The sequence below is a fragment of the Anas platyrhynchos genome, chromosome 1 (assembly GCF_047663525.1).
Source record: "Anas platyrhynchos isolate ZD024472 breed Pekin duck chromosome 1, IASCAAS_PekinDuck_T2T, whole genome shotgun sequence".
Taxonomy (NCBI): Eukaryota; Metazoa; Chordata; class Aves; order Anseriformes; family Anatidae; genus Anas; species Anas platyrhynchos.
This window is the reverse complement of record NC_092587.1, coordinates 93,129,060-93,156,111: the sequence shown is the minus strand read 5'-3', so window position 1 is coordinate 93,156,111 and position 27,052 is coordinate 93,129,060. Positions and strand designations below refer to the sequence as shown.

General features: G+C 36.6%; 1 protein-coding gene across 4 annotated transcripts in view; it reads right to left on the bottom strand.

The window, feature by feature from the left end:
- The window catches only part of NECTIN3 (nectin cell adhesion molecule 3), a 69,222-nt gene that overhangs the window by 9,726 nt on the left and 32,444 nt on the right, over positions 1–27,052 (bottom strand). For 2 of the 4 annotated variants that reach the window (XM_038183477.2, XM_072024425.1), the window contains exons 4-6: positions 25,406–25,523; positions 22,859–23,010; positions 12,344–14,957 (exon numbers count right to left, since the gene is read on the bottom strand). In XM_038183477.2, coding sequence (XP_038039405.1) covers positions 14,365–14,957; positions 22,859–23,010; positions 25,406–25,523 — 863 coding nt within the window. In that variant the 3' untranslated portion in view covers positions 12,344–14,364. Of the gene's footprint in view, positions 1–738; positions 5,703–8,334; positions 8,417–9,731; positions 9,871–12,343; positions 14,958–22,858; positions 23,011–25,405; positions 25,524–27,052 lie in introns of those variants that run through there. The other 2 variants (XM_038183480.2, XM_038183478.2) reach the window with 2 other exon arrangements.

The following is a 27,052-nucleotide window of genomic DNA, read 5'->3' as shown; positions in this document are numbered from 1 at the left end:
TAGCCCTCAGAGAACAGAAGCATATCAATAAAATTACAAGGACATAAAAAGCTAAAACACAGATGTTATTCCTGTCCATCAGAATATTCAGTACGGATCAAATAACAGTGGATTAAGTTCAAGACTGCACAAAAAAACTTAGTGATACATAAAAAAAAAAGGATTTTAGATAGTTTCTGTATCTTATCAACTTGTCAACTCTATTGCTTTTGGAACATCTATGACTATTAGTACTACTAATACTGTAAGAAAGATATTGTGGCTTATTTAGGGTATGCATTACATATTGATGGCAACCAGAACCCATACTGAAGTACACAAATACACCATAACCAACTATGCTGAAATGATCTAACTTCAATGAAGTAATACCAAATGGAAATCCTCCTCACTGCACACACTTGAAGAAAAATGAGCTAACTACAACTAACTTGTCTATGATTAGTTTATTGTTAAGACAGAAATAGATAAAGTAATATATATTGCTTTATTCTAAGAAAATCAGCATTACTGGTATATACAGCAGCACACATACTGTGCTCTTGAAAATAAGCTAGAAAAGTATGGCAGGAAGGCACTTCCAGAGTTCATAAAGACTTTTGCTTTAAGTATAATCACCCTTCCAGCCCGAACTGTGGTTGTAAATGCTATTCAGAGATATGCTGGACAACAAGCAAGATGATATGCTGCCTGGGAAAAATATTTCTCTTCTTTTGTATTAGCAAGCTTTTCTAATACCTCACAGGAAAGCCTCATTTTGGTAGATTTCTGTCGTAACCAAAGGGGAGAGAACAGATTTTTCTATTCTTCAAAATGGTTCTTCACTTGGTAGGTAAACACTTGTTCTTCAATATTTCTTTCAGAATGGCCAGCTGTTTCCTTCAGTCATGATGTACATGTGTGTTGCTCCAAATATCTATTTTAAACATGACTAAAGCACCCTGCATAACTTCTGATATTCTCAGTGTTTGAAGTAAGTTTGTTCCAATCTCAGAAAACAAACTTTCAGCAGCTGCTAAAAGACAAGAACAGATTTTATCTGAGCAATTTAACACACCAATCCAACAGGAGAAAACAGGCATCTGCATTTTGCTTGGGTCTCACTTAAGCAGGATCTTGGGACTTGTACCACTCAAATCACGATTCAGTATCAGCATTTCAAGTAGTTAGTTCACCAAAACTTCATCCCCAAATTTAAACCTTACTCAGTCAAGCTCAAGATCTCCAATCCATTCTACTCTGTCAGTTTCTATCCAAAGAATCAACTCACTAAAAATAATGTAATAATGTGAACTTTTTTTTTATATATATATTAGTTCCTGATAGCACCGTGGGAAGAATACAGAAGAACAGTAACTATCTGTCTACTGTCTACTCCAGATCTTCAGGCATGTGAGAGAGTCATTCTCCCATTTCATTGTCAGTAGTGAAAAAAAGTTTGATTAAGTAACAGTTTAAAGCCCTGTTCAATAGAAATATATATTTTTCCTCAATACTAAATGCGATGTCTAAAAAGTGTATTGGTTAAATCTGTAATTTCAGCTTTTTTTTTTTTTTTTTTTCATGTTGTTTTCCAATTCAGGAGCTACCGCCTCAAAGTACAATACTAACAATCACTCCATCTCTATGTTAAAAAGGAAGCTAAGGTAAAAGTTGCCAGTTTTACATTTAAGGACTTGCTTTAAACAACACAGAGGACAGTCAAGCATGAGAACATTCCACTTCTGTAAAGAACAAGTCAAAATCTTGTTTTACTCTAACAGTCTACTCTAACACATCATGAACAAGAATATGAAAACATGAGGTTCCAGCACAGAACCATATAGCAAAGTAACAGCTTGTAATCATTTAAGATGACATCTACGCTAATTGGACATTTACATTTTAAACTGGAGGCAAGTAAAGGACCTCAGGAAACCAATGTTTCCTAAAGAACAACCAAGTCTTCAAACTGACAAACAAAAGTGAGGAGTGTTATTCTGCCAGTTAAAACTTCCTAACTTGAATGTCAACTTATTCCAGTGCCATAAATCTTCATAATGTCTTGTTTCATTTTTTTTCGCTGCAAACTTGGTATTTCCAAGTGTTGCTTTTCTTCTTGTATCTCCTTCCTAATGCTTTAATTTACGCATTTCAGTGTTTCCTAAGAGCACTGCATTTTACTTTCAATATGCTTCTTCTCAAACAGTCCTTTAAAAGGCTCAAACAATTATCTCAACATCATCTTATATTTTCTCATCCTTTCCAATTCACAAATACCATTATAAATATGTCCTATCTACTCCCCATGTCTAAGAGATCTTATTCATAGGAATCCATCCCACAGAGTATATCATTGTCTTCATACATTCAAGGTCCATTAATAAAAAGTCATGCCTCATTCTAGTCCCTATCAAGTTAATGTTTCCTTCCCGTTTTAAGATCCTTCATCAATATGGATGAGTTTATCTGCACACATTTTATGCTTCTTTCTATTCAATCCTGTTTGCCTAAACAACTTTGCAGTCTAAAGCAGTTTATAGTAACGCTTCCTTTTCCATCAAGAAAGAGAAATTCCTACCTTTATAAAGATCATTAGAGAAACAAGTAGAAGAGTGCAGGAGTGCCATGAAATACTCAATATCAAATGCCATAAATGAATCAATATTTTCCTCTATTTAAGACTACTTTTTGCATATGGTCCAGAAATATCATTCAATAAAGGGGTGTTGCATAGCCTTATGTTTTTAACTAAGCTACAACAAGTTCACTTTTTTCCTATTTTGGAAAGGAATACTTGTATTACCACTGAAGAGCTTTACCATTTGACAGGATAGTTTGGTTATAGATGTTAGGTGTTTGAAGTTTCAAGACTCAAGTCAGCCTTTTCAGGGCTAGAATTACCTACTTGACTGTATTTCCTTTCTTTGCTTTTCTTTCTGCTGCTACAAAAGAAAATACAAAAGCAGCCCAAATAATTCCTGACTGTTTCAAGAATCCTGAATATTGATGCAATGCATTATATAAAATCACAGTTGAAGTATTATTTTTTTTTCTATTTCCTTTCAAAAGGCTTGTCAAGCACAACATAATTCCATTTTTTCCCATAATGTCACGGAGTTCCTGTCTCAGTCATGTTTCTAAATAAGTCAACTTGGCTTCTTAGAAATATATTCCTTTACAATATATTCTATGAAAGAGTTAACTAACTTGAATAATCAAATCATTTGTCTGGATTAGTGCTCCCTCTCCCTCTCTTTTTATTAATATTACGCTACAGAGAAATTTATCTTCAAGCTACTGGAACTCTTTCATTGCTCAGCTTCTTGACTTGCCTCAAAACTCAGTTGCCAAGCAAAGATTGTGCCCTCACCAAGAATATAACCTTCAGGCTGCTCACTGCTCTTTCACATTGCACGTAAAAAGCCGTTCTGAGTAAACAAATAGTATTTCCGTGACAATGATTAAGAAAAAAAAGCACAAAAGCAAGACCTCAGAGATAAACAGTTTTCACAGTAAAAGCTATTTACATGGTCATTTTTAAATTTGTTCTGTTTACTGTCTCTTTGATTTAGCCTACTCCCTCACTCTTTTAGGGCCTTTTTTCCTCTGAATTTCTACATGAGTCACAGGAAAATACCAATTGTTATCCACAAACATCAGTATAAAAATTAGGTGTGTTCAGTTAAAACGTACTTCCACTTACGTGTTGAATTTTCAACATCAGTACAAACACTAACTACACATAAAGCTTCCAAGTCTGAAAGAGTTAATAGTTTTATTATCAAATGTGTATAACACTCCCCTTTCTTTTAATACCAACACTCATATGCTCAAATATGCATTAAGATCTACTTAAAAATCGACTACTGCACACAAATGGGAGCATTTCAGCTTATTCAGCTTTATCTGAAATAATTCACATGACCCTAAAAACTACTGTACTCTACCTGAGCACTAACTGTATCAACGATTAAAAATATTGCACGCTACGTGTATCAACAGAATCAGCTTAAATTGCATTGCTTCTCAGCTACTCTAGACATGTAGAAGGTACCATTTAAGTTCATTCTCCTTCAGCTTTACTTTGCATTTTTGTGCAGCTTATTTTTGCTCAGATTTATGTGATCATCTGTTGCTGTTGTCAATACAGCAATGCTTCACCTGCTTTTCTTTTCAGCATAGCTATAAGCTTGTATCTGAGCTATATGGAAAGAAACCTACCAACAAGGTTCTCACTTCTGTCTAGACACTGCAGTTCAAACGGCATAATTTACACGGCCACTGCAGACACGGCCAAACAGGACAAGGCAGACACACTAAGCCACTTCTCCCTCTTTATAGCTATTCAAGCGTTGGCTTATTATGACAAAACAATACAACCAATCACTTATTGACTAAAGGTAGTATTTTGACACTTATGTCTATTAGATTAAGCAGAAGCACTTGCCTCAAGCATAACAGACAGTACATGTGTATGGATAGTATCATTAGCAGATAGGAAGACAGCCTCCAGCTCCAGTTCTTTTAAATTTTACAAAATTCCACAGAAGAAAAACAAAACAGGTATACTAACAATGTTATGCCAACATCCATTAGTTCTAAATAAAGAATAGTGAACATGTAGCATGAAAGAGAATTTGATGTCTTCTCCCTTTCCCAAAGCAACCTAGGAAATATTTATCCAGCTTGAGGGAAATGAGTATTCAATTGAATCTGGTTTTGGTATTCAGTTTGTAAAATGCATTTAGATAAAACATTTTCTTCTTTGTTCAACAAAGATTACAGCCAACTTCAGCTTTTCTTAGTTCTTAAGCAGTCACTAACAAAAGCCACAGCAAGCAAAACCAGAGAGAATTCAAAGACAGTTCAGAAAAAGAAACCATGAACTTCAACACTGGATACTTGGAAAGCAGACTTCAGGCTGCTCAGTGAATAGTTAGTAAGGCCTCCTGCAAAACTGCTTTTGAAGATAATGGTGTCCAGCAGTGCTGGTCATTTTTCAAGTACCACCTCCTAAGAGGACAGGCAATGGAAATTCTAAAACATCACAAGTCAAGCAGGCACGGCAGAAGGATGGTTTGGCTTAGCAGGGATCTTCTAGAACTTAGGCAGAAAAAGCATATGGCTGCTGGAAGCGAGGTCAGGTGATGTTGGAGGAACTGCAGGGATGCTGTTTGCCTTAGTAGGGAGAAATTTTGTGTGGCCAAAGCTCAACTAGAGTTGAAGATGGACAGTAGCGTGGTGGATAATAAAAAGGTCTTGTTAAAAATATCTGAAGAGCAAAAGAAAAGCAAAAGAATGGAGAAAACACAGGCCTGTCACTTCATGCAGACAGTCACCTCACAAACAGGAACATAAACAAAGCAGAGACATTTCATGCCTTCTTTTCCTCTGTCTTCAACACTAGCCATAGGCTCTGAGACTCCAGGTGCCCTGAGTTTGAGGACTGACTGCAGAACAATACATTCCCAGCCAACCCCAATGTTGTGTGGGATTTGCTGTTCCACCTGGATGCATACAAGTCTGGGTGGCCCCTTGGGATTCAGCCCAGGGTACTCAGAGCTGCCTGATGTCATCATGAGACCTCTTAATTCCTCTTCTGTGGTCTTGGCAATCTGGAGAGGTCCCAGTTGACTAGAAGCTGACAAATACTGTTCCAATTTTCAAGGACAAGAAAGACGACCCTGGTAATTACAGGCATCTCAGTCTCACTTCAGTGCCTGTTAAAATTACAGAGAAGATTATTTTGGGAGCTACTGAAAAAACACCTGAAGGACAATGCAGTCACTGAACTTAGCCAAAATGAGTTCATGACAGGGAAGGTCCTAACAAACTTAGTTTCCTTTTAAGAAAAGGTTACCCATCTAGCTGACCAAGGGAAGCCAGTTGATGTAACTTTGGGTTTTGGTGAAACTTTCAATATTGTTTATCACAGTATCCTTCTGGAGAAAATGTCCAGCATACAGCTACATAAAAACGCAACACGAAGGATGAACAATTGTCTGAGGGGTCAAACTCAGTAAGTTATAGAAAATGGGGTTACATGAGGCTGATGGCCAGTCACTAGTGTTGTTCTGCAGGGCCCCATTTTAGGATCAGTTCTGTAATGTTTTCACAAATGACCGGGATGTAGGATTGGAAGGTGCTTTGACCAATTTTGCAGATGATGCTAAATTGGGAGGAGCTGCTGAGATTCAAGATGCCTTGCAAAGACATCTTTACAAATTAGAGGGATGGGCAATCAGCAACAGCATTAAGTTCAAGAGCAAGTGCCAGATTCTGCACCTGGAAAAGGGGAACCCTGTGTATATGTACAGACTAGGGCATGAGGCTGAAGAACAGTCCCAATAGAAAGGGATCTGAGGATTTTGGTCAACAGCAAGGTAAACATGAGCCAGCAGTGCTCCCTGGCAGCCAGGAGAACCAACTTTATCCTGGGGTGCATCAAGCACAGCACTGCTGCTAGCTGGTCAAGGGAGTGATTGTTACACTCAACTCTGCACTGGTGTGGCATCACTTTGAGCACTGTGTGTGGTTTTGGACACCATAGTATAAGGAAAACATAGAACTATTAGTGTCCAAAGGAGGGCTACAGAGATGGGAGGGGTCTAGAGGAGTGGCTGAGACCCCTTGGTTTGTTCAGCGCAGAGCAGGCTGAGGGGAGGCCTCATGGTGGCCTGCAGCTCCCTCACGAGGGGAGCGGAGGGGCAGGCACTGAGCTCTGCTCTCTGGGGACAGCGACAGGACCCAAGGGCACGGCATGGAGCTGGGACAGGGGAGGGTCAGGCTGGGGGTTAGGGAAAGGTTCTGCACCCAGAAGGTGGTCGGACACTGGAACAGGCTCCTCAGGGGTCATGGCACGGAGCCTGCTGCATTTCAATAAATATTGGGACAACGCTCTGAGATACGTGGTCTGATTTTTGGGTGGTCCTGTGTGAAGCCAAGAGTTGGACTTGATCTTTGCATGGTCCCTTCCAACTTAAGATATTCTGTGACTCTAAGATGCTTCTGAATATCCCTGTAAAGGATAACAAGTCACATTTCTTTCTGTTGTCATTTTGATATTTGACAGCATTGTAGATGTACAACTAACTTACAATAGTACATACCTTCTGATTCAGTAAGCAAGATAATATTTTTTAACATAGTATTTCAAGCATAGGACTGTATTAGCAGAAGTATGCTCCATCACTATTGCATTCACTAACTATGGTAATGCCAGAAGAGTTACTCCATAGTTAGCACAGGTGTCAAACCCGAGGAACAAAAAACATTATTTACTTTGTATCATCTTAGGTGTTATACTGCCTTCAAAAGCAGAAGACAAAAATCTATTACACTTTTTGTCAAATACATTTTTTGTATATTCATAATATTAGAATCATCTGGCTTCTACTAATAATAGCAGTGAGTCTTCGTTTCCTACTTCACTCAGGAACAAAACTAGCAACTGTTACTCAACACAATACCTGTAACACAATAATATTTTCATGCACTAATTGCTTTAAGAAGAGAAAAGGTTTTATTGTCAGCTTATCTTTGGTGAGCTTTAGTAGCCAACAACCCCCTGAAGAAAATCTACAGAAGTATCTTCAGTGCTTTTAAGAAAATCTGTAACTAAGATCTCCACATCAGGTTACAACTGAACAACCACTAAACACCTAGCAGAAAACACATGCCAATATTGCCTGGACAGCGTTATTTTAGATCACATTAAGCTACCCATGCAAATGCACTAAAAAATCAAGTAATTGTCACAGAGCTAGTATAGAATCTTTTGGTGCTGATGAAGGTATACTATATAAAAAATATATTTAAAAAGTTAGAATCTAGATAATTGCAGACAATTATTTAGCAACCCTCACTAAGAATCAAAAAAGCATACTAAGTAAACCACAGAGCCAGAATTTCCATGTATTCCAATCAGTCCAAACACAAAAACTTAAAAGAATGGCAATTGTTACCAGCAAAGATCACTACGTTAAAGTCTCTTGTTAAGTGTACCAAATATATCTGTTCCATATCTGTTCCCCAGATTAAAAGCCTCTTATGAAGCTATGTATATTCTCTTAATCACCACAATTTCATACACAGCTTCAACATTAAGAACAGCTGACTGTCAAACACTATTAAAGATACAAAAGAGATCTATCCACTAGCTGTCCAACCTTTAAGTTTAAGGATCCCATTAACACCAAGAACATAAGATTCAGGTATCACATAGGCAGAGAAACCTTTTGGTTGTGAGTTAAAAAACAAAAGCCTCGGTACTTTATCAGGAAGGCAAAATGAGACTGAAGTAATTCAATAGTTAGCACTTCTACTTCTGCTTATATATAACCCCTTACTCACCTGAAGCATAGCTTCTTTCTGTGGTACAGAGAATGCTCTCTCCTCACAAGAAGATGGTTTTTGAGTGGGTGGAAGATCAATCCTATATTAAAATAGAACAAAGTATGACATACCATGTTTATGAAGTCCAACTGAAGGGTCATAATATGTTTCTCCAGCTGCGAAGTCACCCAGTGCTCACTTTAATGAACACACATTTCAGTCAGCAATAACCCAATTGTGGAACGTGGTAATAACCTATCCATCACTGGAAGTAACTCAACCATGCACTTTTTGTAGGAGAGAACTGCCCTCCTACCCTCCAACTAAGTAGAATAGGGACTACTGTAAGCAATAGGTAACCATCATTTATATGTTATGAAACAGCCTGAACAATGTTTTACCAGTACAAGCTTTCTTTGAAAAGCCTTACAAAGAATTACATGCAAGACTTCAGTTATGAGCTCAGTGAAAGCAAATGGCTATAGAATACAAATGTCTCAATCTTTTCATATAAATATGCTTCAGCTATTGAATTTGAGAAGCCAACATGAAAACAGTATTACTTCTACTCATGTTAGAAATTACTTAGTTCTACAAAAACACCTGACTTATTTTCCTAACTCAAGAGATTCAAGTCCTGTAAGTTACTTTATGCTGAATACTTTATTTTATCCAACTCTTCATTAAGCATGCAGGGAGATGACAGACATTTTCATTTCTTATTCAGTTTAAGTGTTAATTGTATATAGGGACTTTTGTATATGAAGGGACTTATATTTGCAAATATTCTAAGCCACCGTCACTTTTTATGCATGCTGTATGCACGCTCCAAACAGGGTCTAGACATCAGCTACATTAACTGACAAAATCTGTTTAGACTGTTTGCTTGTTTCTGTTTGACCATATCAGAAGCTTAAAACTCAAGTGCATGTCAGCATCAGAAATGTGAACAGCCAACCAACATGCCAGAAAGCACATTAAGTCACTTGTTTCTAACCATACAAATCAGAGTGCTTCATTTCACACACACAGCAGGATAAATCCTACTGGACCTTTACTTCTGCAAAGCATGGCTAGTTTACTTCCATATTAAACCTACGGTTATGATAAACTAGTAGTAACAAAGTTGAGATGGTCCTCTCCCTATCCTCCTGTTTCAACTACAAGCAAATACAACGAAAAGCATAAAGCTAATATCAACATGTTAAGAATATATACCACCTTTGAGCCCCCTCTTAGCTTCCTCATTTATTTTTCAGAAAGGCAAGTGATAACACATTTGAATACCTTGCAAATATAACTCTGAAATTATGACAGCTGTACAGCTGTTAAGGCAATTCAGTCATGTGAATTCCAATAAAACAAGTATTTTCTGTGAATTGCTTTCAAGTTTAAGAAATGCAGTGCATACTTACACTTTGTCAAGATAAGATGGCCTTTTTTTCCTTGGGGTCAGCAGCACTGTCACAAAGATGGTAATGATAAAAAGAGCAAGGACTGCTCCAATCACAGCCCCTGCTACAGCAACAGAAGATGTCTGCTTAAATGGCACATCTGCAATGTGATAGCACAGATTACACCTTTATGAAGTTTATGCACTCTCTATAGTCAAGTAAGCTATTTCACTGTCGCTCTGAGATGTGTCTCTTCCATCACCGAACAACAGAAAGCCTCTTCTTGCACTAGCACTCGTTATCTTGGCTCCAGCCATCCATTTAAAAAATTGGTTAAATTAAGACAGTTCATAAATCATTAATATCAATTCAAACATTCCATTGGATTCCATTGGCTACATTTAATGAATTTTAACTGCATGCTCTAATTTTCGTTTTTAAGACAAGATGAAGTTACAAAACACATACTTTGCACTTACATGAAAGAACAGAGTGTTAATTCAAAAAAACTAGAAAACTATGGCTTTACCGGCAATCTGTCTTTAAAGTCACTTAAGTCTGCACAAAAGAAAAATATGGATCAAGGAAAGATATGCTATATGGAGCAATGAACACACAAAACGTACTAATACATGGCTTGCATAAAGCAACTCTTAAGACTACCTATCATCTCTAGCCCTTAAAGCTAGTGAGAAACACTAATTTTGAAGTAAACTTTAACAAAGAAGAAAAACTGTTCTGTGAAAGAGGCATTTTTCATTTGAGCTTACTGGTGTCAAATCCTACATTTATCAACTCCCATATTGGATTAACACACTTGTCAGCTTTCTAAGATCACCTATTTCACTATGCTAGGAACCTTGTAAGTTTTAAATCTGTTATAAGGCTAAGCATGAAACCCAGTAGCATACTTTAATTCAGTATTTGTCTGTTTCAAACTTGCATCAGGCTTATCGAGATGTTGCTGTTGCACAACAGGAGTAATTCACATCAGCTTCACTAAGACTGTTAATGCAGGTAACAAACAAAAGTGTTGTGGTGTATACTCGTTATTATGCCAGAAAACTAACAGCATCAGAGCTTGAAGTTAACACAGCTCTATGCTTGTAACATATTTTTAAACACAGCATACTTTAGTTATGTCCCCTCAGAAAAAATCATACCGTTTCTCTGAACACTGTATACCCCTCCTCCGTTTAGTCTCATACCACAAGAAATTTTAGGAGCCTTTCAGCTATACATCCTACTCAAGTGTCCAGAAACAAAGCAACTAACCAAGCTGTTTTATTAATTACTCTTACTTCAAATACCTTTTTCTGCCTGTAAGCTGGACTAATTTTTTTTCCATCCCTCACTTTTTAAAGAGTACTTCATTCCCAATCTGAAAAAGGGATTCCTATCCTCTTCTGATATAAGAAAGACTCTGTAGCAACACTCCCTTGATGTTCAAGTAGCAGGAAAAATCTGTATTGAACAGCTTTTTTTTTTTTTTTTTAAGTAGCTCTATTAATTGATGACTTTATCCCTTAGTTTTAACGGACTTGTTCCAGAAGGTCAGCGTAACATAAAATAGTTGTCACCTAAAATGGTGTTTTTATCATACATCTTTCCTGATATGAGCTCAATTTGTTAACTTGCCCATAAGATACCAGCCTGTACACAGATAAACCATAATTCCACTCTTCTCATGAGGAATAGGCATGTCAAATAATTAGCAGGGCAATTAACTACTGCATTTTAATTGGCTTAGGGTTAATTTATATTGGGTTCCATCTTGCTTAGGTAAGAAAGCTGCTGGTTACTAATACACAGCACTAGGTCCAGAATTCATAAAGGTGCCTTAAAGATCCTGCTTTTGTCTTTCAGTTGTATTTGTCAGCAGAGATACCTGCCTGTTTACAGGAACTAAAGTGCAATTATCAGATTGCTCACTTAAATTACTTTTGGAATTGCTCTAGCAATGAAGCAGGTACACAGATTTTTCACTCTAACCGGAAGAACAAGCAGAAACACAGACCAGTATGCCACATTTAACAAGCTAAAAAGTACCTAAGCTGTATGGAGCACACAACACAGCTATTTAATGACCAATTGGTTGTAAACAGATAAAAATTGATTCACTAAATGTATGTGGTTCAATCAAAACTACAGCAGCTGAGAACAAGGATTTTTTAATATTTGGTATTCTAGATAGCATAACCTTTGTGCTTAAACTGCATTTGTTTGGATAGCAACTATCCCTGATCATGACTTCTAAAGTACACAGACTTGAATCATTTCTGAAGCAACTCATAAGATAAGGATCTTCAGGAAGAGACGTTCAGAAGCCCATTTTAACAGCTTCATTATGGCAGCTCCTTCTAGCCATTTTCTTATGCTTGTTTACCTTCACTTTTAACAAAGTCTGTCAAACTTTAGTTTTTAACACTGCCTACATTTGAGAACGTAACAAAAATTTTATTCACACAAGAGCCATTTGTAGTTACAATCATTTCTTTTTACAGCAGACATGACCATGTACAAAACATTGCAACACTTGTAAGCCCTATATCTATTATCAACTTCAACTCAAACATTTCAACTTGTTAACCCATTGGAATTAAATATATATATATATATGTATGTATTTCTTAAAAAAAACAAAAACTAACTCCACAGAGACAAGCAAGATATCCCATGTGGATAACAGGTTTATGGTTGTTTGTTTCTAAGTAAAACCATCTTTTAAAGATGATACATCAAGTATTTTTATTTGAAGAGAGGTATAATATCTTTATTCCAGAAAGAATTTGGATCAGAACTTTCAGCTAGAAACTTCACTCTTTTCCTCAAATTTTGCTCTCAAGCTACTGATACACTGTCATTTACTTAAAAGTTTGAGACTTTGGTTAGTAATGTATCAGTAACCAATTAATCTAAATGTGAACTTAAGTTCTTTAGGGAAGTTATTTTCCATTTGAATTTCAAATAAGGCTGTTGTTTTCATCTTTTTTAAAGACATGCAGTCATATGCAATCACAGTGTATTGTCTACAACACTTAATACAACTACTTTTGTCAAGCTCTAAATGCTGTAAGCTATTGAAAATGATGAGGATAGAAGGAACTCCAGCAAGAAATTCCACTGATGAAGCAGTCATAAATACACAGCCCATTTCATTGTGAATGTAGTAAAGGTTTTGCCCTTCTCAGGTTCCAAATCTTTATAGGCCGATCCATTTCTTTTCTTCATGCTAAGCATTTGAAGATGGCACTTGAACACCATTCTTTTGAAATTTGAGTTTATCATTTCTGTACAATTCATCTTATCGTATTTCAGCCCAATTTGTCTTTGTAGTCAGACTTAGTTTGGTGCAACTACTCAAGACGAAATAGAACTACTTTGGATGTCAAATGATATGTCCTACATATGATGTATTTTTAAAGAACAACCACATTGATAAAACACAGAATTATTTGCAGGCAAAACAAATCCACTGCTGTACAGAGACTGTGAAGTTTACTGAAACTGCTGTTTCTTACATTCTGTAGTTGCATCATTGCATAGTAGGCTTTCAGCACATGAAGTAGCAATGTACACATCCACTTCCCTATTAATCTCAAATTCTCGTTACCCTCCTCAGAGCAACCATATAACTTATGCAGAAGTAGGGTAGAACATCTGTTTTGACTTCTGGTCGTAGAAACTCAAGCAAGTGTTTTGACACCTCTTAGCACACTTCATGTTTAATGGCATTCTGGTAAACGTTTAAGTTGGCTTTTGCCTTCAGCTTCAAAATTCATTGGCGTTTTCTTCCTAGTTATGTCTAGTTCTCCAGCTTTCAAATTCAATGTTGTGATCCCTATAACACCTCAGAAAGTGGTCTTAAATTGTACTGTACTTGCAAAAAGGAGCCTGAAGTTTACTAATGAGTTGACATCCTGCCAAGTACAGGCCTAACAAAATACCGTACTGTTTATGTACACACAACCTTTTGGAAATCAATAACTAAAAAAATAATTTCTTATTTAAAGACAAGCCTTTTACCGGTTTATACTTACTCCTCAAAATCTTCCTCATAGATAAGTTACTTTCAGTGCAATGACTTTTTAAATACATAGTTAAAAGAAGGCTCATTAAAATGCTAAGAGGTATTCATTTTTGTGCAGGAGAACTGAAAATAAAGCTTTGACTCCCCTCTAACTCATTTGAACTGGTACAGCATTTGCTATGTAGAAGCATTAGGTTTACCATAGATGGTATCTAGATGTGGCTATTTGATTTACTAGATCTGCAAAGCAACTGTCCCAAAATACTATATCACTACCTTATGTAAACTTTTTTTTTTTCCAATCACAGACCCAAGACAGTCACTTTTTATTCTTAAACAATTGTGAGTGGTAAGTTTAATTTATCTTTTCTTTAACCTGTGACATAAACCGATATAAGCACTCTGCATTTAAAAAAATCTTAAACAGTAGTACAGCATTGGGAAAATAAGCAGCTCAAATACATTTTCCCGAGATTGAATATTTGCATGTCAAGTCACAATATAAAAACCTTCAAAAAAATCAGTTTCAAAAAGTTTATTCCTCCTTATGCTTAAGTATAAACAATCTGAAAGTGATCAGCCAATGAAATGAATTGTAGATACAAGTTTAGCTTTCAGTGGTTACTACACATACCACTCCCTCCGGGATATTACCGAACCATCTATGTGAGAAACAAAGTCTTCTTCATTGTCATCATAACATTCACCACCCATGTATTTCATTCCCAATGTTCCACCTTCATAGTAATCCATTGGTCTTTCATAACGTTCCTGGTACCTGTTAATATTGTCTAGATTGTTCCACTCTGGTTTTTCAGGGTCTTCTAAATAATCTTTAGATATTAAGCTGTTCATTGGATGCTTTATTTCCTTTTTTATACTGTCAGGGTAAGAATCCACATCATCTGACTGAAGAACATCTATTTGAGACTCTTTCTGCATATCTGATGGTGGAATGTAGTTCTTAGCAAAGTAGTCACCACGGAACGTCCGTCTTCTCCTATAGCAGATAATTCCAACCAGAACACTGACAAGTATGAGGAAGAGGGCCCCACCCACCGCACTACCGATGACGGTACCCCAAGTGTCTTCCTGCATTGCTGGCAAGGTTGATGTTGGGAAATGTATTATTCTAGGTTCTGTTGCTAAACCTGTGATGCCATCAGTCGAAGGATGCCAGGGAACCGTGGGCAGTCGAGTGGTAGTAGTAGGAGGATCTAATGAAAAGAGCAAAGAGGTAGACAAGACACAGAAAAGGCACAGAATGTCAATGCAAGCTAAATCAGTTAAGGGTTTATAAGAAAGCAAAGTTGATGGGTACGTCCTACAATAGTTTTTCATTCTCAAGTTCACGTTACTAGAAAAAAAGGTCTTATAGTTCAAACGGTCTTTGAACCAGCTTCAGTATGATTTGTTTTTAGTTATGTTGCAACAGCATAGGAAAGTTCCTTGATGAATTTCAAAAAAGGTCATGTATAAGTAGTCATCTGGCCCTCCTCAAAGTAAGCAGATGCCACTTATCTGATTGTGCATGTTCACCATCATATTTAGCTCCCTCTTGGAGAAATGCTATCTATTAAATATAATCAAAGCAGCCTCCTACCTTTCCAGACAACAGTTTGGAATACCAGATCAAATTGATTCATTATGCCATAGAGGAAATTACTCTGCATCAAACTCCTCCTTCAGAAATTGTTTATGGCACTGAGTATTATAAGAATGAAAAACTATGTGTCGTGTGCTCAGTCAGCAGGACATGAATGACTGATTTTAAGCTATTCTCTCCAAAAACATGTTGCATTAATACATCTTACTCAGCTTTGCATTAGTTTTAGTGGATGAAGCATAACTAAAAATACAATGTATTAATTTGAAAATAACATTATTACTAAGCAAGGAGCTTTCAGGGTTTAAAATTAAAACTGGAACATTTTGAGCAAAAAATGGTATCTTGCACTCCCCTAAAGGCAATTTGATCCCTCATGCATGAAGAAAATTCCATATTACTTCCATGAAACAGAATATCAATTGATTTCATGTCAGATTATGCAAGTAAGCAAGAGATTGCCAGATACCGAGCTTGTCCACTACTCAGCATTCTCCTTTGTTCTTTAGATCTACTGGGGAAGATGCATGCATCTATATTGAAGACAAGGTTGCAAGTGATGGGCTGATGACAGACGCTTCCTGAGATTATCCCAGTCAACTTCAATGTGACATGCAACACCAGTTTCTGTGTCAGTGCTGCACTGACTATGAAGATCTTCACTTTGCCCAATGCAAGGTAGTTGTTAAATTAAATCAGTGAATCAACAAACTCTAAGCATGTTATTATAGTTTGAATCTTTTAGAGAGAATATTACAGACAGCCAGGTAGATCACTAAGTCATGTTATTTAAATGCCTATAAGCAAGATTGATTGAAATACTACTATCATACTAGAGAGCAGAGAGTCACCCTGAATTTACCACCACAGAATAAAACAGGTCGAACTGGAGATTTGTTATGCTTCCAGTTACGTGACAAATCTTAAGATGAAAAAATTCATGGATATTTTTTGTAATCTTACTATTCAAAGACAGTCATGCAGTTCTCTCAAACTAGACAGAATTGCCACATTTGTCATGATCACTGCAAATCACACTTCGGACTGCAACTCATTTGAATTTAATATTTTAAGCCTGGCAAGTTCTATACAGGTTTCAAAGCACAAAATTTTATTATCTGATTATGTAAAAGAAGTGGTGATTTGTTAGGAAGGTATACATAAATGAAATTAATTTGACAGAAGACAGGAAACTGAACAAGGAAGATGCACTACCAAAATGAACAAGAGGAATTCAGATTATGATTTTAGTAAAATGGATTTAAAGTGAATTTTGTAATTTAACCAAGAAGTAGAGATTAAGAAATCCAAATTTACCAGGGTTCCCATGTCCTATAAATCCAAAGGTCAAGAAGTTATGCAAACCTCTCTTCCTTGAAAATGTACTTGCTTTAGATACAAGATTTGTTTGCTTAGCATACAATTTCAGGCAGCACCACCAATACATGTATTTATTTCCAGGATATAGATACACACACAGATACATACACTTGCTTCTAACTGGCTTTGTATTTCTTTATCTACCTTCCTTTGGTACCAAGGTTTTAGGTCTTACCCTCCACATTCTCAGCATAAAATACACATGCACAATTCAGTAGCGGTATCACCTTGCGAAGTTCAATTGCCACATGCGAAATAACAGCAGCAATTACACTTATAATAAATACCAGTTTAAGAAAGCCTTTCCTTTAAAATACAGTTCATCCACTAGTTGTCAGGTTGGACAACTGCATGATCTATGAACATTAATTCATCTTCAACTCACTACATATATACAATACATTCAGCGTTTATATGCATTCCTAAAGCATATAATTATTAATACTTGTCATTTGTGTCAGTCTTTTATTGTTGGAGAATAACAACATTAAAACCAGCTCTCCTTGCTTATAAAGCTAATCAGAAGTAAGAACAGGTGAAGTTACCTGCTTATTTCAACCAGAGCTTTCTGAGGGAAAAAATTACATCCCCTCCCCCTCAAATCCCCCCTCACTTCCTGCACCAGGGAAGTTTCCAAAATAGAAAATGCAATGAACCTTGCTATTCCTTTTCCCTAAATCTACTCCATAACATTAGCGAAACATGTCTTCATTTGGAGATAGCATTTCAGACAACTCCCCTCTGCATTAAACAATATTCGAAACAGACTATGTCTTCTGAAACCAGCCAACCAGCTGTTTTCATTATGGTAACATTTCAGGTCATCACCAGTATTTGTTTCTTAGCATTCTGATTTGTTGTAGAAAACATGAAGAAAGCACCAAATTGACTTGAATTTAACTGTTTTAGATAGTGATTTGTTCAAAAGCATCATTTGCTATCCATTTTTTCCCCCTTAACCTCTTAACTTATGACATAATGTTCAATATTCATCTTTTCTCTTTCACTGATGGAAGCTTCTGTTATTGTGCAAAGCATAACAACATACCAAATTAAACATGCAGGCCAGGCAGCTGAAAGCAGAAATTCTGAGAGAAGTTATCTTTAGGTTAAGCCTGTCTTGATTTTTGATTGTCCCTTACTGTGGGGCCCTATTCATATCCCTAAAATAGGCATGCTGTACTAATAAGGATAAATGAAGAAGCACAGAAATATTCTTCCACGATTTTATAGGTACTACCCTCATTAAAGTAAAATAAGAGTCATAAGTGATTTAACTAGAAGAACACAAAAGCTTTCCGCTATGGTAGAATAAATCCACCCATTCCCTTGGCACATAAACCAGAGCTGTTTGTCTTTTCATTTCAAAGCCTTGGTTCATTTTCTACTATGGAAAGTGAGATTGAGATTTGTTCTTCGCAAAAAGTGAAGCTCTGGTAGCTTTGCAAAAACACGTAGCGGTACAGTGTACTTGGTTCTTACTCTATTACTTCTTTCCCCCAGGTATTTTCTATGACAATCAGCACCAGCTTTCAATAGTAGTTTTACTCTACCTCAGTCTTTTACTCCTTATTTAACTTCTCCCTTCAGTGAAGGTTCTTGATACAGTTCTCCCAGCTCTTGAAGTACAAGCAACTTACCCTAGGTGGATTAAATCCACAATTAAGTCCACTAGAAATATCCAACTGCATGATTTACCTCATATCCCCCCATTGACATCTGCTCTTCTCAATCCCCCTGCAATATTTCCTTGTTCAGATGTTCAAGACCTATCCTTTCCTCGCCAGAAGTTCAAAGCCAGTCTAAATTCAGCCTCAAACACATAAGTAAATGGATGGGCCGTCTTTAGAATCAGACAGAGAACAATCTTCAAGTTCAGTTAAGCCTTATCTCAGTACCAACAAGGCTACCACTGTAAAAGTCAGCTATAGAACACAGTATTTTTGGACTGCTAACCATTTCATATTTTGTACTATCCGAACTCCTTCAGGACTACAGTGACCAACTGTATAGTAAGGATAAGGTAAAATTGAATTCAATACTGGCAGAACTATCTTTCAGCTAAAAGTTGTCACTTAAGCACTCTTGAAAACATGTTTTCAAGTGCAACATATTTTGGCCTAATTGTGTGTTAACAGTAACAGTTATAGGCTGCATAGTTTCAAATAACACAATGAAGTCTAGCTCTCCTTGTTAAAAAGAAACCCTATACAATTCAAGGCCCCACACTTGCACTCACACACCCCTTTCTTAGCCTTGGACACCCTGGACAAGAGGATGACTTGGTCTCAATTATAATTGCATGTCAGTTGTCTTGAGATATTCCATGTAAGAGAACAAGAAGCTCATGATTTCCAGTTAACAATGCATTTCATTTCTGTCTGAGGAATTAAGAGCAACGAATTCACTAGTCTTCCTTCCACATTAGTGGAATCAGGCAGGATCAGTGCCACATCTTCATGCAGTGTGCCAGTGACTACCTTAGTCTCTATCTGCTATGGTGGTGTTTGTTATCTGCCTGCTGTTGTGAACACAGAACTCTAGATGTGTTGGTTAACTCTTCCCACTTTTAAATATTTATTTTTACAGAACACAAGAATATTTGTATTCCTAACACTCCCTCAAAGAAGAGGTGCATATAGGAAGAAAGAAGTCATAACAATGAACAAGCTCTGTTATGTTAATCCTTACAATATCTATCTTACAACAAGGCAGCTCTGAATTTACCAGTTGGATCATCTTACAACTGCTAGGATTGCCAGCTAACCCAGTCTGGCTTGACTTTCAACAAAAACAGTCTTGGCTGAAGGCAGAGATGACGACAAAGGAAGCAAATATGATTCTATATCAATGGAAGTCTCACAGGTCACTTCTCTCTCCCAGGTGTAGAAGAACGAGGCCACAGCAGCGAAAGTAAGGCAGCAGAGAGCCAGGACAACACAGAATTTTATTCCTTGTGTAAACCACTGAACAAACCTGTATTACAAGGTTTGTCTGCCTGGCAAATCCATCTGACAACTAGTTTTGGAGACCTTCAACACTTGGAACACCTCTCAGGAGATTCACACGTGATCTTCATGTCGTTTAGTAAGTAACTTGACATCACCGATTAAGGTATCTGTGCTTCCAAACAGTTATTACAACACCTGTAGCTTTAACATTTTACTATTTCCCTATCCATCTAAAGACTTACTACTAACTTGAATTAAACTTGGTCAATCATTTAATCCCTGTGAACTACTGTTATAGCTAACCATTTGACTTGGAGTATTAAGATAATTAAGATGAAGGTCAAAAGGAAAACAGGATTTTAGAATATCTTTTTTGGTCTCAACACGTATTAGCATTATACTTTTGCTCAGGTTTTACTGCAATCCTGACACATTTCTAAGTAGCTACTTATTTTCCGAAGCATTTAAATAGCTTTACAGCTATCAACACCATGACTCGCCAGTAATGCTGGCTTCCTAAGTTTTCTTAGACAGGTTTGTAATTAAGATTTAGAAGATGGTGTGATCACATAGCTTGCCTGATAGTTTCCACATTTCATTTAATGTTTTTGCATAATATTTTAAGTAAGTTTTTGTGGAGTGGGAGACAGCTAAGATACAAAAATAAACTAATGAAATCATTGCTGTAGTCTTACATGGTTTGAGTAAGATGGATAACACTCACACGAGTACCATGTTCACCATTACTAGACAATACCTGATCAGTGAAGTTGAGAATAAAGTTGCTAAGCAGTTTAAGTTTTCTATTTGCCTTACTTTCTTATACTCTTAGCATCAGTCTGTTCCTTTTAGAGGAGCCAAAATTATAATTATGAAAAATGGATATTTCATATTCATTTACCTGTTCTACACCATTTTAAGTAGATGTCATTTATTTAATGAGACAGTCAACACTGAACAGCTATAGCCTTAGAGTCACAGTTAAATGGGTTTTTTAATTGGTTTAATATTAATTTCTGAAAACAATACAGGTGCTATACTTTGTGAATGCCTCAACTCATTTCAATCATGTTTCCCATATACTGGCATTTAACAGTGCTTTTTATCAGTTTGTTACTCTACATAGAGTAAGGAAAACTGCCAAGTGCTAGATACTTGGTATTAAACTGATGTGTATGACTCACACAAGCACTAGTTACACTGGTGTGGTGCCAGATTGTCTCAAAGTCACCCATATTTTCTTAGATGTTCATGATGATATACACACACCAAGATTAACATGATGAAGCTTTCAAACCAAAAGTTGATTTCAAGTGATAAGCTGTTATTATCCATTCCTTTAACTTGCAGAGCCATAGCCCTTTATGGTCTATCTAGCTACAGTTCAGTTTTGGTTCTCCCTAAGAACAACTAAGTATTTGCAATGAAGTTACTCCAACAAAATAAAGTTACTGAACAAAGATGAAAAGCATGCATACCAACAACATCCATAAATCCACAACAGCAATTACTGCATCTTAATCATCTTTGCTGCAAACTAGTCTAAAGTTAGATTTTATTTACCATAACCTAGAACGTAAGCTTTCAACTAGCGTGTATTTCTACTTTTTCAAAAACTCAATCGTTTTATGAAACCGAGAATTCAGACTTGGCCCATTTTACTTACTTTCCTGTTAGCCAAGGCTGCAAACGTAATTTGAATGATAGCCTTACATTTTCATGCATAACTATCATACGACTGACAGCAAATCATATCCATAGAACTGACAACCTCAAGTATCATTTATTTGAAATAACCTTCTTTAAGGTTAGAACAGGGCTGAGGACATACCTAAACTTCAGAAATACACTAAGTATTTGAATGTTACACACAAGAAGGATATTGCACCAGAACTAATGATGCTTTTCTAGTTTTTGTCTGACTCACTACTTCTTACAGTGTAACTGTCTTTATTTGCTTTCAGACCATTACACACCTGTGAGTTAAAGTTTATATAACTTTAATTCTGTTTACAACTAATTCTACTGCTTCATAGTACTTTCCAGTACACTAACTCATTAGATACTTAATTGGAACATACTGGTTTTCTGCAATGGCTCTCAGCATAGTTATGTCACTATGAGAAAATGAAACCATCCCTTCTGTGCATACAGGCATCTACCAAATAGGAATTGTGATTGACACTGCTTCAAGCATCCCTCCAGTTTCAGTCTTAAGTTTCCATTCTCATATCCATCTGACTTTCCTACTTAGTTTTACATGTAGGTGTCTTCAGAGTAAGATCACAGGGTTGCTTTCATGTATCATGTAACTGGTCAACTTGCACTCTGATGCTATTCTATATTGTAGGACTAACATCAAATTATTGAACAACTTCAAAGCCCACACAAGAGAATGAACATTAATTTGTGTCTTAAATCCTTGGGAAGTAGTGCTGTATTAGCACTTGATGATTTAGCTAGGTAGTAGTTAATTTAGGCAGTCTCTCATGGAAATTTGGAGAGTTTTTTTCTTTACACATTTGTACAACAGTACTCACGTACACCCTGCTACATTAGTTTTCTTTCTCAACAGAACTACCACAGTAAAACATTATTATATAGATGCACAGATGTTTTCCAACAGCACAGGTGCTAAACAGATGCACAAGTTTGCCATACTATACGGAGCTCATCAAATAGATGTTCTGTATGAGATACTTAACTTTATGATTATTGGATACCTGTACCCTGAGAAAAGCAAACAACCAGTTAAGGCACTGCAATGAACACATAACTTAAACATCCTTGAAGGAAATCTCTGACTTTGCTAAAGCTGGTCACTCCTCTCCCCCTAATAACTGTTGTTTTGATTATAATATACAAGGTACTGTTGGTTGTAGTACATCTTGCCAAAACAGGTTAAGATTGGCAAAACAAAGTTCACCTACCAAGAAGTAGGTAGCACTTTCAAAAGCTCTACGGAGACAACCTCAACCACAATAACTTGTGCTGTATGCTGCCATTATGAAGAGTCAGTTTATTCCCAAGTTCTGCTGTAGGTGTTCACTCTGTATTTCTACTTCACTTCCATACTATGGAAAGGCTCATTCCATGCAACAGCTGGCTCTTCAGTTGTCTATTTCAACTACTGACAGAAGTCAGAGTTAACATACTGATGTTGCCAAGATATAAGACTTACCTGATATGTAGATAGTCTTCTGATCAGTTCTCTGACCAAGTGCATTAGTCACCTTACAGATATAAGTCCCAGTGTAGTTGTAAGTCAATGGGCTGGTGAACTGCAGCGTGTTGTTGACAGACAGCAGTCCTTCAGGCCATTGTCCATCCAACCTAAAATGAAACAGTTGGCCATACTTGAGCTGCGAATCTTCAAGACTGAATTATTAATTTAACTGGGTTAAATATTATACAAAGGAGGCTGAAGTGAACTTGCACTGAACACTGATTCTCAATGGGCCTTCACTGGATGTTCTCAGTCTCTAACTGAATATTTAGCATTTTAAGTTCCGCATCAAATCCTTTAAGCATCAAATCTGCTGGCAATAGTAAAACATCTATTAACACTGCTTGAATTAAGTTTCTTCAAGTTCTTTTTGAGATTATTTTTTTTATCCAAATCAAGTTGTGAAGACTATTAGTTCAACAAGGTGAATTTAAATTACTGTCAGGATTATCTGACTATCTTCCAGACAGTTCAGCAGTCACAAATAATATTTCTGGCAGTGCAAGATGAAGTTACAGGATAATTTCACTAGCATTTGTCAGCAGGAGTTCAAGCAGTTTCTTACCCCTCAACCTGTCTTTTCTTAACACCACCCCCATAACTTTCCCTTCTAAATTACAGCACTGTAACTGGATTTGATGCTTAGCAATGCAATTAGGGAAACAACTGATTATAAAAAAAAAAATTGTTCTCAACGTTTTCTAAACCTACTACTTACCTGAAACATTTTGTATATGGTAGCAGTAACAACTGTGTAAGGACAATAGAAAAGAAAGGGCAGAGGGACTGGAACTATTTTAACACAGCTGCCAGCTACATACTAAAACACCTGTATAGTTTAATGCCTATACCACCACATTTTACTTAGCTTTCATCTAGTGATCTGTTAGAAGCTAACAAGGACTAACTTAATATTCAAACACGTGATCACCAGGTCTCCATACCATGGAAGCAAATGGTATTTGCTAAATATTAAGCTGTATCAAAACACAAGAGCCACTCCAACACTACACTAGATATTCCATCAGCTTTAGAGCCTTCCTTAACTTCCTTGATGATTACTGCCCAGAATTGCTGGACATCAGCCATATGAAGCTGATACACAAATGATTCACCTTATGATACCAGTGATGTATTTTAAAGAAGATTATAGAACAGTCTTTGAACGTTACATTGTCATGCTTATATTTCCATATCAACAGCAGTTTTAAATCTTGTTTACCAAGAGCATTTTACAATCCTAGCAAGTACAGTCCAGTTCCAACAGATAGAGCTTCTAGAACTACTACAACAGAAAAAGAATGGTTATTGTTTTTAAGTCAGTAAGATAGTACACAGTCTCAATATTATCTTAATATTCTTTCCTTTTTTCACATGGATTTCCTCTCCTCCTCTCATAGTCCCTCATTCATCAGTATTATAACTGCTTGGGTGGATTTTGTTTAAGCAAAGAGGTACACCCACTTGACTCCAGAAGGTTTTTTTCCTGTTTTAGGTGTAACCCTACCCTTACCTTTAGTGTTACCTGCAATACTGACTTAAGATTCCTATGCCTGCATCTAGGATGGAGTTATTATAGCAATATTTTGGTTTCCTGTCAGACTGCCATCCAGTAGTTCTCATCTTATCAATACCACATTTTCAAACCATGTTATGAGTGCTCCTGTAGGCTATTATAACTACCATTGGGCAAGCAGGAAAATGGATTACAACTTTAGACCAGTAAGTGTTCCTGTGATTTTAAATACAAGATCACTGTGATGTTGTGACTTACAAATTCATAACGCTGAAATTCATAACCAAAGTTATTCCCTTGGTGCCAACAGTGGTACCACATCAACTTCAAGTAGCTGGCTTTATTTTATTTTCATAGTACAGATTGATTTGTTTGCTTTTGTCATCTTGTGTCTCTTGCCCCACATACATACGTGACTTCAAAAAGCTACACAGAAAGTTTCAGAGTAGAGCCATCCAACCTTACATTCGTGTAATGAAGCTGTTATTTAAGAATTTCTATGCAACTTTATTTACTCATTTGAGACAGTCAAAGCCTAGTTTACATGAAGCTGAACACTGCTTGAAAAACATAAAAAGTTGCATAATTCACTAAGTAGGAGTTGCCATCTCAACTGTAGTTTACAGATTTTAAAATGCAGATATTGTGAAGTGTCTATAATCTTGAAGTAATAATAGGACACAGCTAATGAGGTAATTGGATGTATCATGCTTTGTATTATACTGCAACATAGTTTATTCTGAAGCACTCATAAGATAAAATCTTTCCAAGTTAATGATAAACTGTTCCAGGCTGGTAAACTTAAAAGATATCCACCCACCAATATTCATACATAAACATCTTGTACCCCCTTTTTAAAAGAGACTTGGTAAGACAATTACATCTCAATAGAAGTTACATAAAAAAATCCATGAAGAAATAAAGTTATTAACTAGGATTTTATACCACCACTATTATGTGGCATGGCCCTTTTTAGAAATATTTACCTGGTCCACATCAATTCCATAGGTAATGGATTTGCATCAGCATTACACCTGAGCTGAACATTCTCTCTTCCAACGAACCAGTTTCCATCATAGCCAGTTACTGAAACTTCTGGGGCATCTGCCAAAAGGTAAAACCCATTAATAACCACAGTATTTTCTTTAAACAAGCTCTGTGTAACAATCGGTTTGGTGCAGAAGGTAGTGGTGTTAGTTTTTAAATAAAAAAGCAGAAACAAACAGTTCCGAGCTATAGCACGATATGCAGCAGTAGATAAAATGGGAAACAGTTGTTAGAACTGGTCCACCTGTCCCACTGCATTTTCCATGAACAGCATTTGAATGCTGTCAAAGACCTTCAGAAGAGAAGAACCAGTTTAATATTCTGTGTTAATTTAGAGCTAGTTCTCACTAACAAGATACAGGTAAGAGATCAGAATACTGTTTTGAGAAGCAAAGTGAAGTAATTAAGAAACCAATAAGGTCACAGATGCCAACTGAAAAGGTTAGCAGTCAGCCACTGGCATTGTGATGTGGCAGGATGTTATTATGGCTCTTAAGAACAAGAAGGCCACTTCAGGTTAGTCAGAGACCTATCTGAAATATTCAGAAAACACTGTGAAGAACCACCACTAGGACTATGTATAGTTGGTATAAGCTCCTACAGCCAAGGCACAGGAATATTCCCAACAGCTGTGAGTAGAAAGGAAGAATCAAGACCAGAAGAAAAAGAATTATATGCTCTGCTCACTTGCTGCTGTGTTGCTTAGCATACAATAGTGTTACAAGTTCTGAAACATGACCTAGCACTGCATCTCATGTATTTTAGTATCAACCTGACTAATTTTCATATATATAACTTGAGTCTCGTTCAGTGTCAGAAACAGAGGAAACCAGACATCTATAACTTCAATTCAATACTGAAAAGAGAAACCAGTACTAATAACTGTTTAGTACCCAAATAACTGATTTCTCAATTGTGCTAAGAGAAGTTTGTACATACTTGGCAATAACAAAAAGTTGATCCTTTAGAAATTCAAATGTATTAATCTTTCAAGTATTAATGTTCACATGCAGCAAAGTTGTCTTAAGTCCTAACCAGCATCATTTCCAAAAGGAGAGAAATGAAGTACAGCTCCAAAGGCCATCTCAGTTCAAAGTAGTACGCTTAGATGAACGAAGCTTCACTAAACAGTGAGAGTAACAAATCCACAACAGGTTTTCACCACACTAAAATAACAAGGTTTGTTTTTTCTATGCATTCTATTTCTTGTAATTGAATTGACAAGCTTATGTGATTTAGGAACTTTAAAGCATCACAAAGCTGAAACAAAAGACTACCAAAGGAAGAAATTGAACATAGCTCATCTTGGTCACACATTCATTGCTTAACAAAATACTGATCACATACCTGAAGCTTACTTGCCCTAACATGTTTTTATCAAAGAAGAGTTATAAGCCATTTTGCTTCATATTCAGGTGTTTTCAAGATACAAGTTCATTAAACAAGCCTGGTACACAAGTTTGAGTTGTATGATCAACAACTGTTAACCCTGCATATTAATTTGCATAATGCAATGTAAATATAGACTGGAAAAAGCTTAACATCTAATTTGAAAGTAACTTAATCCCCATAAGCCATGCTTTCCA